This window comes from Opisthorchis viverrini, assembly GCF_000715545.1.
Source record: "Opisthorchis viverrini unplaced genomic scaffold opera_v5_221, whole genome shotgun sequence".
In the NCBI taxonomy this organism is placed as follows: domain Eukaryota; kingdom Metazoa; phylum Platyhelminthes; class Trematoda; order Opisthorchiida; family Opisthorchiidae; genus Opisthorchis; species Opisthorchis viverrini.
This window is the reverse complement of record NW_008751873.1, coordinates 440,198-453,243: the sequence shown is the minus strand read 5'-3', so window position 1 is coordinate 453,243 and position 13,046 is coordinate 440,198. Positions and strand designations below refer to the sequence as shown.

General features: G+C 44.2%; 1 protein-coding gene across 1 annotated transcript in view; it reads left to right on the top strand.

Moving 5' to 3' along the window:
- Positions 1–13,046, top strand: part of T265_14564 (hypothetical protein) — a gene marked incomplete at both ends in the record, with an annotated part of 40,576 nt that overhangs the window by 10,827 nt on the left and 16,703 nt on the right. The window contains 6 exon segments of the mRNA XM_009174210.1: positions 3,838–3,944; positions 4,417–4,458; positions 6,273–6,338; positions 7,474–7,647; positions 7,653–8,214; positions 11,726–12,313. Coding sequence (XP_009172474.1) covers positions 3,838–3,944; positions 4,417–4,458; positions 6,273–6,338; positions 7,474–7,647; positions 7,653–8,214; positions 11,726–12,313 — 1,539 coding nt within the window.

Sequence of the window (13,046 nt, the reverse complement as noted above, 5' to 3'; positions counted from 1 at the left end):
GCAACCGTAAGGCGACGAAGTACAATTGACGCCAACAGTCTTGTCACAACCGGGGTCAAGCTGATCCCTCTGTGGTTACCACATTCACTACGCGCCCCTTTTTTGAAAATGGGCACTATCACCGATTCTCCCCAGTTGTCTGGGACAGACTGTTTTTCCGAAATGCAAGCAAACAGATCGGACAAGCGCTGACTGAGGAATTCACCCCCGTCTTTGAACACTGCGGGTGGAAGGTCATCCGGACCGGGAGCTCGGTGGCGCTTGAGGGAACATATGCAGTCGTAAACCTCCGAGGCGGTAGGTGGTTCCACGTTCACCGTCCAGGGTTCTATTTCACCTGTGGGCTGTATATGAGTGCCGGTTGGTGGCCACGACAGTTGTTGTTCGAAGTATTCAGCCCATCGGTCGAGGCGTTTCTCTTTGTTCGAGATGGTGGTTCCATTCTGGTGTTTGATGGTTTCACTCACAGGTGGTTTCCGGGGACCGGTCGCACGGATCAACTGAAATAATCTCCGGAAATTACCGGCTTTCTGGGCCTCTTCCATTTCTTTGGCTTTCTGTGTCCACCATACTTCACGGTCGGATCGCAAGCTCACTTTCACTTGGTGTCTGGTAGCTCTTCGCACCGGGTTATGTTCGAGACCGGTTGGGATATTTATTCGAGATTTAAGTAGTGACACCGTTCCGTCTGATATCCAGTGCTTGAGTGCGCCTGGTTGGGTCGTGCCACAGGCAAAATTCCCAGCACTATGCAAAGAGGTGGCAATCTCGTCCCAGTATGAGTTCACATCTGATGGTGGAGCATTTAGAAGAGACTCTAGAAGACGTTTCTTGTAAGAGACAGCACACAATGCCAAGCGAGTCCAGTGTGAGTGCAAGAGCAGCTTTTTGTCCTGCTTGCTTCAAAGTGCGAACATTGAACGCGGCCAGATAGACTGAGTGTCGAGGCTTGAGGACTGATTTAGAGATTCATAAAGATGTCGGCACCATGTGACCAGCAGATGCTGCACGCAAAACCGATGTATGACGGACGGATTCATCAGTCCTAAGTGCTGGGCCTACAAGGAGAGAGTTATTAATGGGGTGGGGAGAGGGGGAAGAAAAAGCATGTGAAGAAGAAAGAAGGGAAGGGTAAGCAGTAGCCTGTTTTCGCTTACCCGCCCTGCTGTATGCAGCAAGTAAGGCGACCCGGTTGATGGCACCACGCGACGGCCGATGTGGCATGAGTTTACTCGTACATGTGTAATTCATGGTTGTTCCTGGGCTGGGATATTGCCAGGGCGCCCACACCTAGACAGGAGGACGATTAGGGTCCTCAACCAAAGCCTTTGGCTCAAAAGCCTAACTACAAAGCAGCAGTGTTTGGTGGGAAATACAAACACATTACAATTTCTACGGAACAAGTCGCCACATGTTCCAACCCCCAACCTGGAGAGCCAGGAGACTGTGTTCGTCAGATCTCTAACCATTAATCAACCTGGTATGAGGGACTCTGTGAGTATCGCGGGACACTCTCCAGTATAGCTCAATGGATCGCTGAGTTGCGCAAACCGTCACACCACGGTAAGGTCCAGTCTTTTCGTGACGGAGTCGTTTGGCTAATCGGTCCTCTCTAACAACGTACCAGCCACGGTCCCTATTCGATCATATCATCAGTTTTCGATTTCGTCTATTAGCAGCTGTCTGTCGTTCCTTCTGAAACACTTATGTGAATACTGACCCTACGGTTGTCCAGAATCGCTTTTCTATACTTTCTGGGACCACACAAATCTCAGGCAACTCGTATGGATGGCTTGTACATCCCAAAATCAAACAAATTTTCCGGGATATTCTTCTGGACACTCCTCCAGCTGCTCCAGTGTTTGATCTCAATTCACACCATGGTGTGATCACCACATTCTTGTACAATGCCGAGAGTTCATCTTGCTGCATTGTTTAGCTACCTTCTTTCCAACATCGCTTGAATCTCACACAAGCGTGCCTACCAGTATCTTATCAAACGCTTCGCCTCGACCGTGAAACCTGGAGGGCACGGAAAGCTAAAGAAGTGAGAGCGGCAAGGAATTTCCTCTATATTCGGAAAACTTTTCACTCCGTCCTCGAAAACGGTCCGTGGGCGAAACCAGCTAAGATGAAACTGGCGCGATTATCCGGTCGCTGGACCGATACCTGAGCAATCCATGTGGTTAGCTGCCGTCATTTGGTCACGTTGTTGAACTTGACGATGAAGCTGGGATCCGTATGTCGACGGATATTTATAGCCACATGTCTTCTGTCAAGCACCACAGACCTGTGTGGAATGGCTTACCAACAATATTATTCTAGGATGGGATTAGGATTCTCAGTCACCACCTGTCAGATTTATTTACCCCCATTTCGGCTTTCCAAGATGACTGGTGAATTGATAGTAATGCTCAGTGTTACTATGGGAGCCTGCAATGATTGTGACAACTACAAGGAGATCAGCTTGATTTCGCTTATAACGGATTCTGGGTGCCATTTGTGCTACATCGTCTTCTAATGGTCGAGAACAACATGTGAGGTTTCTGCCTAATGTATTCTACATTTAGCACCTCTTCACACCATGAGACGCTAGAACAAACACCCTCATTTTGTCTGTGGGCCTGTATGTCATTCTTCATTTCTGTCACAATAGACTGTCTAGCTTATGGGCTTTCGCTTCTGCTTACTTGTGCTTATTGACCGGACGTGAGTTGACCCATCGGACCGTGTGGCCATTTCTACTGCTCTGGCTCATATCACATGCTTCGAACCGGGTCTACTACCACACACTACAGTGTGTTGCAAAAGCGGTCGTGGGTTGCCGGAAAGTTATCAGCAACCGTATAAGTAGCACATCACATCTATTTACGAAGCACTTCCATATAACGTGAAGCACTCTTTCGGCCACGGCTGCATTCGACCGCAGTTGCTACGTATTCATCCGATTCCTCTAGTATTATAGGGCCATGGCCTTGTACGAGAGATTCCTAGCTGCTGATTTAAGTACTTTCTTTACTTATTGGCTGCTGCTGTCGACCATCGGTCCGGTCCCCCTTTCTCACACAGATAGATATGTAATGGGTGGACACCTTAGCTGAATGACTGCTCGGTACTAAAATCTGTATCTCAAGATTCAACTCCACCGGTGGGTGTACACGGTAAGGGTTTCCCAGCGTCACGAAGTCGAGTAGAGGGTGACTGCGGATACCCTTGATTTTTTAGTCGGTCGTGACCTCGCGGTTCCTGCCCCCTATTCAGGATCACAACACATTTTCATTTTCTAGCTCCAGTTTTCACACCTACATGCCGTATCCTGACCTTTGGTCTTCAAGGTTGCCGCAGTTAGATTAAGGGGACTCAGCCTAACCAGCGTCATCTGTTTCGTGCCTCATGTATTTTCTCCGGGAAAACCTTGGCAGTACCTACATAATTCTGATCACAAAGATGGTTTCAGTGCTCTAAAACTATAAGTCGCACATCTAAAGGTATTTTCGAGATGAAAGTTACGTACCCAATCAGTGAAATGAAGAAATGTTTTAAAGTCACCTTTGACTGGGATTTCGTCCAAGCTGTAGGGGACACCGGGCATTGTATATATTGTTCGAAGCCAAGTGCGGTATCTGATCATTCCCGGGCTCATTCAGGTGAATTCTCAACCTTATTAATTGGTTCGTCTGCAAATCAGAATGTTGGTTTTGAGCCAGCCTGTTATGTTACTGGCTGTTCACATTCAAGTTGTGAGGCGTTGATGCACTCTATAATGCAGTACTCTGTTAGATCCAGAAACCAATCACGCTATCTCTGTAATACTTTTTAAATCCGTCTTTATCTCAGATATCGGTTCAATCATGCACGTGAGCTGCCTCAACCCGATCCAGGATGCGGTTTCGTGGACTGACAAGCCGTTCAGTTATTATGTGCACACAATCGACCGTTCATTGGTACGTACTTTTTTTTTTATCATCGTCGCTTTTTCGGATGGTTTCATTGCTACAAAGGGTTATAGATGTAGCGTCCTGTCAAGTTCACACAATACTGGATAGCACCACTACAATATGAGGATGTGAGTCGCTGCTCATGTGCTCATCCCAATACGTTACCCATCTTTTTGGGGATCATCACTTTTGAAGACTGTTCTCATTTTTGCCTCTGCGTTGTCGTTAGTATATAGTCAGCAAAATTATCCCTGTAATTTATTTCTTGGTGAGAGGGAAATATGATCTCGGTGTTATTGCGATTGTGTTATCTGCGATGTTATTGATCAAGGTTCCGTGGGTGTATTTCAGCGTGTTAACGGTGTCTTGCCAGAATGTAACTCGAGGCAAGCCACTCAAATGTTCTAGATTTCCGAATTTTTTTTCATTTGGCTTCGAAATAATTGACCCATCGTCTATTCAAACATTTCGTTTTTAGCTTGAACGGTATTTCTCTCGCTTGAAGAATCCGAATCTAAAGGTATGTCTGGGAGGGTTTTCATGAGGTACACTTGACGAATATATGCGCCTGTCCACATCCGTTGATCAGCTCTTCCCCGTATTGGGTTTCACAGTTCTAAACAGCCGTTCCTTTTTTCATCCTGTTTTGCTTAAACGTTGTATTCAACGCTTATCCGAGTAGAGTACTTTGATTATAACAGCTCATCGAAATTTCTCTCTAGCGACTTTGTACATCAATTAACAAGGTTGATTGGTTATATTGTGCACTATTCTATCTCGCCAACTATTTTACGATGACTTCTCTACCGCGAGCATTCCTGTGTATGACGGTCGCAGGAAGTTGATTGTCCGTTTCTCCGGAAAGACAGCATTGTACTAGAAGGTTGGTCAATATCTAGGCGTACTGTATGATGTATTTCAGTAGTTCGCGACTAGTCAGACATGCACTTACGGCATTTCTATGGATGGATCTGAGGTACTACATGTTTGGTCCTCGAATTGTACTGTGATGTTCACTCTCGAACTCCTGCGAATCTTTTTATGCATGCTAATTCATTTTAATGAAATTAGTGTAGACGATGGCCTGAAATGAGCTATGCTGTGGCCATTTATCCATCTCATCAATGAATAGCCGATTGCTTCCTCGTCTGATCAACAGACCAAATAAGGACACAACGTGTTCTATTGTGCTAGCGTCGTACGATATTTCAAGGTACAACTGGGAACGGTTTCTTTTTTGGACCCCACTGGATTTTAATCCAACGTAAGATACTGGAATTACATCCGTAGTTGAAGGATATATGTGCACCTTTCGGACCAAACAGTTGATCTTGGTTGTTGAAGACAGGCTATACTCGTACACCTAACCTTCTGCATAATAAGTACACAAACTCAACTTCAGGTTATGAGCTTATCGGACACATGGCGTTTGTTGATAAGGGCTTCACTTCACGCATGTATCGGACACATTCGTTTTCTTAAACGTCCCAGCATAAGCCGACCTAATCAGCATTACTAGTTCAGCTCCATAATTGGCTTCATTAACCGCAATAACAATATTTTTTAAAATACGCCGCCCTTGGGGACACGGACGCAATTCAAAACCATTGACCAACAGTTACATGAAGCTCTGAAATCTCTGATGAACACATGAGCGGAGTTAAATTCAACGTGGATTGACGAAGGATGCATAGTCACATGTTTCGAGCTTACACTCCAAATGTCGATTTTAAACGAAATTTGTCTGATCTCGCACCTACTTGTGAAGCGACTGCAACTAAACCATGAACTGAGTTGGCTCATAAGCAACACGTGACTCACCTTTATTTACTGAACATGCCGTGATATCGTGGCCTCCAGTGTGTATGCCGAAATTTACACGTTACACACTGCCGCAGTGGTAGAGTCGATGTGGTGCTCAGACAACGGATTTTCTTTTTCACAAAACCCGTTACTGGTGGCATGTTTGCCTACGAGTCTTGTGTTCCTACTTGTTCAACGCTCGTGTCTTTCGTGTTCCGAGGTATTCAGCATCTTGTGCGTCAATAGTTGCCGAATTTTCATGTCCTAGCCGTGATCTTTACTGCTGATATTCATAGCTTAATAGGACTTCTGAACCAGTCTGTTAGAAACATTGAGAAATGGGAGCAATAACAGTGGCTTAGTTATTTGTACTTTTCACCAGTTACCTGATGTTAATTTTTCTCTGATGAGCCTTAGTTCCAGGTTTTTCAAGTTGTGTGGTTATACCAACTAACCTGGTGTCTGTTTGTCGCTGGTTATCTCTACTTTTTCCCCGCACGATTCATTGTTTTGCTTTCATTCTTCCTCAAGGATGAAGCTGAGATTGTTCGTCGTGACCGTAAAGGACGAATTATCTCTGACCAGACTTCAAAGGAAGTGAGTGAACAAGTTATCATTCAACGTTCAAATTGTTTCACTCACTCACCTCATCATCATCATGGACAGCATGACATCAGCGTTCAACTGAACTTTCTCCGTAGGACACCGTTCCACTAATTCATGCTCCGCTGATTCCATGAGATGCTTGTTTTCATGCTTTTTTTTACCAAACGATAGATTTTATCGACCAGATTGCTAACCAGTTGATTTAGTGTACCCGAGAATTGGTACCACTTGGGTCATCGATATAATGTTTCTTCAGTTGATCGTGCGTTTTTCCCCCTAATTTCCTGTTTATTTCTTGTTCTCGTTTTTGTGCCTACCGTTTTTCTAGCATAATTCTGAATGCCTCCTCATGTTTTGTTCCCACTCTCATCTTTCAAACACACAAGCTCAGAAAAATAAAAACCAATTATAAGTGCACCGTAGCTTCTCTAAAAGTGGCGTATTCTGCTTATACGTAGTACACGGGAATCGTTCTCGAAAGCAAGTCGGACAGTTACGGTGAACGGGTTGGTGCTTTATTGATTGCTGTTGAGCATTTGTCTGTAAGGAAAGAGGTGCAAAGATTACAACGCTAAATACCTCCTTTCTTTGGAGTTGTTCAGATTATATTTTGAGCTGGGTACACGAAGGTCACTAATTGTGAAATGTTTTAGGAAGTTTGATATCTCACAGTGCGATTTGATATCATTGAATACTGCTTGGTATCGTCATCCAACACGCGATAGCTAAACTGGCTAGTTTGAAGTTACTGGTGTTTGGTAATTGGTATCGGCTTTGTGCTTGTCGTATTTGGCGGATTATTATGTGGATAACTTAGTACCGTGTGGATTTCTCGTTCCGGGTGGGAACTTTTTTTCACCGTTTACAGTAGTTGTGTCATATACTGTCTGCGCGGCGAATTTTACTCACCGCCTTGTTCTCCTACACCGAATATGTATAGTTGGAAACGTTGGCGGATGTGACTAAATGTAGAAGTAAGTGGATTAGATGCATACTTGATTCTATTATCCCTTTTCTTTAACAAATGTGATCAAACATAAAAGTTCAGAACCCTCATGGTTGTCAAAATGCTTGCAAAACATTGTCTTAATTCATTGCGTCACCCATGTTTGGCTCCTCCCTATAGGATGGGGTGACTTTCAAGGCTATGCCACACAAGGCTGACCATTCCAGGTCGTTACCAACTGCCAGCCGTAATCGTCGTTCAAGATCTCTCAATTGTGTCACATCCAGAAAGCATTCTCAGTCTAATCCCAGGAATTTGCGTTCAAACGGGCACAGCTCCATTTCTCCCGAACTGGTAAGCTGAAAACTGTGAATCAGTCTGTGTCACCGAAGACAACTGTGAAGTCTATGGAGGCGAAGTCTACATCATCAGCTTCCCCGAGAAAATCCACACCATTGAGCGCGAGGGTGCGAAGACGTTTGGCTGCTCTATCACTCGCTTCGACGGCCTCATCCAAGAGTGAAATTCAAAGGTCATCAAGTTTCCCAGCTCTCACAACCACTTGTAGTGGACATACCACCCCGTCCGGCTCAACTTCGATTGCCTCGGGCGCTTTGTCAAATGAGGAATGTTCCACTTTGGTTAGTGCGTACACTGAAATTGATAAGCAAAAGCAAGAGGCTGATCTCTGCTATTCTCCTCCAGACGATGCTCATCTCCATCACTCTTCAGGGTATCGTCCCACAGCGACCTGTTGGACCTCTTCATCATCCTCATTTGCATCGTCTATATCTTCTGCAAACACTCGATCCCCCGCACAGTTACCTGATGAGATATTTGTTCACCCTTGTTCCGATGCGGTCGTTACATCTAGTGATCTCAGGGAGCATCCGGCGTTAACTAACGGTATAGTAACCAAAGGTTAGTCGCGGTTGTCGGTGTTTTTTGTATTTTTTCGATTTTTTGGTTTAGATTCAGTCGCGACATGTTTGTTTCCAATTGTGTTGTCGTTAAGACTGCATCCCACACATTATGGAGTTGTTTCGATTTTGAAGACCAGCAGTTTTGTGTAATCAGGCTACGATAGTCGATGCAACTTCTCTTCCGCTGCACAAAGCTGGTGAAAATTTTTGTTAGGCTGATTACGTATTACGTCATTATCCTGGGAATAGTGGTGAACCTGCAAAAATTTTGCGGGACTGCTTCCGTCTAGAAGTTCGGTTATTCAGCACTGAACTGTTGGTTCCATCTGCTGGGGCTTCATTACCGAGAATTCAAAGTTTACTAATGGAAGGTGACTGAGTATGGCGGTATGATGACTCTGAAGCAGCTTCCAGTCGAATGCGATCATTCCTCGTTTGATTCCAGTGAGATTGCCTCTCCGTTTCGCTGCTTATTTTTCTTCATTGTAGCTTTTGGGCTTCGGTAGCAGCCTTTCTTTAGGGGCAAAATCATTTCAGGCAGAGTACTTTTTCTATGTTGGCACGTACGCCGTAAAAATAGTGGTTCCTAATAAACAGAAACGCAGGAAATAAAATGTTCCAAATTAAGAAGTCTTTTGGGCAGAATTTGACTTAAAAAATTGGTCAGCACTTCAGTTTTGTAGAGACGAATTGTCCGCTGTTATGGAGCCACTTTTCCAGACCACATATCACGCCGAAGTAGTGTACATGCATCTAGTACCACTCGTTTCAAAAGAGCTATTCAATTGGCGAAGAACAAGTTATTCAGTAATGAGTCTGTAACTGAGACACGTGTACATCAATAGAACAAACCTGCATAATTTGTCTTCCGTCACTTCTAACGGTAGATTAGTCTAATATGGCTAGGTCTGGATACGTTCCACAAAGCAATAATATATCAGAAAAGCATTTTTATGTAAACTGAAAACTGACATAATCTCTTGAAACCTGATTATTATTAAGTTCTCGCGCACTGTAACCGTGGTATGCCCCTCAGAGGGTATTACTGGTATCCTAAGCTAAACTACTGATTAAGCCGGGCTGAGTCAATTTGGACAAGTGCGCTGATGTCGGAGGTTAATATGGCGGAAATGCTGATGACATCAAGTATACAAATGGACGGTCAACTTCCTAATCTAAGTTATTGACGTAGGGTTGGTAGTTTCCTAGAGGCATTCCCTAGATGAAGACTAATTCCATTTTGAAGGTGTCAAAGCATGGTTTGATGGTGGCTATCCACCAGCATTTATACCTTTTCGTCTTTAACGATGGGGACGATGTTGTTCGCGTCCTTCGGATCGACCGTTTTCTCACTGACAGCAAATTAAACTTCGAAGTATTAGAGATGCGTCAATGTTTGTCTCACTATTTCATCGATTACCAAGTTCCTAAAGAAGCTTTTGGGAACTGTCCATATGCTTCCGGATGTCTTGAAGTACATGTGTATCGGGAAGTCAACATAATCGTGGACTTTTGAAACACTCTGTTTAGCTGCTGTCTTCAGTGAACCGATCGATTGGATGTAATGCGTTTTTGAGGCCAAGAATTACGGGTTGCTGACGGGTGGATATAAATATATGGTCCATACAATCCCCCATCCATCGAAATAGCGCTTCTTGCTAAAGTTCGAAGTTTTGCCTACCACCCTAAAACAACAGAGAACCAGCAGCGGCAGAATGTTGTTATAACGAGGACCTAATTCGTTTCTGTGAGGTTGATGCTTTCACTGCGAACGCTTTGTGAAAATGACCACTATCACTGACTCACTCTGGCCATCCAGCTCAGGTTCCTTATCTTTGATGATCCGCTTTAATGAAAGCATATTCGACGTGCATCTACAACTGACGTTCTTTGACCTTATGGATAGTATGAAAATGCACTTTAATATCTTATAGTTTCCACTGAAACGTGATTTAGTCATTGTGCAACATGTGTGGTTGAGAAATGATATAAGAGGTTCAAGTCTCGTTAACATGAAGGTAATTTGCAAGTAAGTGTTTACGCACTTACAAATTAGTGTTCAAGTAATAAGTAATGTTAATGCGAATCCGGATACTGGGCCTACCCGGGTGAAACTCGTTTCGAGCTGTTCAGACTTTTCATCAAACTTATGCGTGGTATTGGTAGTACGTCTGCAACAACTGTTAAAGTAATTTTAGCTCACCAAGTAAGTCAGTTTGATTGGCTAGCCGTGCTCTTCTTCACTCGAATTTTCGCGATATGGACTGCGAATCCCAATGATAATGGCAATCTAATAAAGGCGAAATTCCGCGTTCCAGCTCAGTTTATTATGTATGAGGATAGGCGTTTATGGTGCGAATTTGACTAGTTGCACTGTTTGTTTTCCACTTTTCAGAAGGTTGTCATCTAACAAACCATGCACTGTAGCGTACTGCCCTTCTCGGATGGTGGCTTGAACAACATAGGAATTCCGAGCATAACTTGGTTTTGGAAATTCATTCACCATGCTATGTTATATGTCAATCTTGGTTTCAGCGATTCGAAATGTGGGAATAGGTCTCCTCGCGTATGCTTGTTCTACCGTTGCCCAATACCGTTTAGGTATACTTTTCGTCCAGCTGTAGCACCCTTTCGGTGCCTAAGGACGAAGACACCCGAAAGAATCACGAGAGCTAGGATACTGACAGGTTGCCTAAGCCCAGACAGGAGCAGGGTGGCAGGACATCTGGACACCGAGAGAGTGTTACGACTGAACGACCGTTGTTTATTATTATTAGGATTCCAGTAACCGAGCATGGGTCACCTTCCACCAAAATCGGCAGTCACCTTTTTGTGACTTTTAGGCGATCAAATACATAGAAGCAATAAAAGTGTTATAACCAAACAATGGACTTGGCCTAGAGCATATGGTTGGTTTGCTATATTCAGGAAAGCCCTGAGTTAGTCAGAACCATAGGATCATAACTATAGTACAAAAACGGTGCCAGCCAGTGTTCATGTATTCTTTGTCTCGTCTTATCCACTTGCGCATATTTAGCAACCTATTGTTACAGGAAAACTGAACTAGAAGAAAGACAATATTCTACACTCATCGTTTCGTTCCTCTGAGTATCTTTACTGGGTTCCCTTGACTAGGCCTTTTTCTGAACCCGCTGTCGGCTTATGGGATGAAAAAAATGTTCCTTACGAAGATAAGCTCATCATCGTCCCACTTCCAAAATAACTTTGACAGTGCGCGACGGTCTGTTGACCGATTATTGACGTAGGGAGACATGGAGTTGGGTGAAAATGAATCCAGGAATACAATGCGAAAGAAGACAAAGACTTTTTGGACGGGACTTGAACCCTTCACTTCTTGATTACCAATTATTTGACCAACCACAAACTGCAACCCATTCGTTCCAACGCATATTTGACCTTGTTCTAGCTATTTGCTTTCCCATAACCTTTCTAGATTTAGATTATCTTACTGCGTATGTTTAACTCGTGCACCTATTGTTCTCTCGCAGTTGTTCATCAGGATGGTCGTCGACCAAGTCAGTTCACTGATTCTTTGAAAAACAACACCTCGGATGAACCGGAATCGAAATCCGTTAACGGTGATGTTACCCTTGTTGCGACTTCGAGTTTGGATATCGAAGCGAATACCAGTGTTGCTAAGCGTCGGGCTGTTCGAAAATGCCGTCAGTTAATTACTTCTACTAGTGGTCCCTCCAATGCCTTGTCAACAACTGGCGAACTCACAACCTCTGAGCAGAAACGGGATCGCAGAAGCCTGCGCAAATCGGGATCTCTCTCAGGTACACGAAGAAGGAATGCCAGAACTCAGCTACGGACCCCAACGAATCGGGTTGAACAAACTGTCTTGAAAGCACATTTGAATGCACTTCATGACGAAGTTATTGCTCAGGTTGCAGGAAAACCTTGTGAAGCCTTCGGCAAGAATGAACCGGTCATGTCCTCCTTCACAGCTCATTATCAACCTTGTGAACTAAGATCTCTGAAGGAAGCAAAGGACCATGCAGCCTTGACTTCAGAAGACGTGAGCACCGGTTGTTCCGCTCGTGTGGTTCCTCTCGCTTTAACACAGTTTCTCGGTACGAAGGATTTTTTCGTATTTCGTTTTAAAGTTTTTGGGGAAATGGTGAATCGGAACAGAGATGTTTGTTGCCTATGTCTAATCTCAACTCGATAGGTGACAAGATAACGGATATCCCAGGCATATCTAACTGGACCAACTTAACTCGCCACAATCCCTGATTGCTGTCTACTTCATTACATTCTTCTTGGTACTCACGGCCTTCTTATGAGGTTGCATGCGTCGACATCTGTTTTGTGTAGTTTTCCTGTCGGAGGCTGATCTGTATTAGTAATTAATCCAGAAACACTTATTCTGCGGTTCAGTTGTCTTTGGGAATTTGAAATAGTTTATCCTCTTACGTCGAAGGATTTAAAACTTAGCGACAAACAGGTTGTATGGAACAAATGCGTGAATTCTCTAACAGCTACCCTCATGTTTGTAAGCCACCCACCCTTCTATCCACTTGGTTGCTGGTTGGCCAGGAGATTGGTTAACTATTGACCGGCTAATACAGAGCGTGACCTTTGTGTTCGGTAGTGGTGATAGTTCTGACTGCCCGTTTTTTTTCAGCCGTCTGACTCATTGTACCCCGTGCACCGTCTCGTCACTGTCATGGGCATCGTGCCATTGATATATACACTTTTGTGCTGTTTTTGTTTACCTTCTGTCACTTCTGTTTTCGTCCCCGTTTTTGCACACACGCATACTGCCTCCCTTGCTGGTTACACGTGACCACACTCTCATGCCGC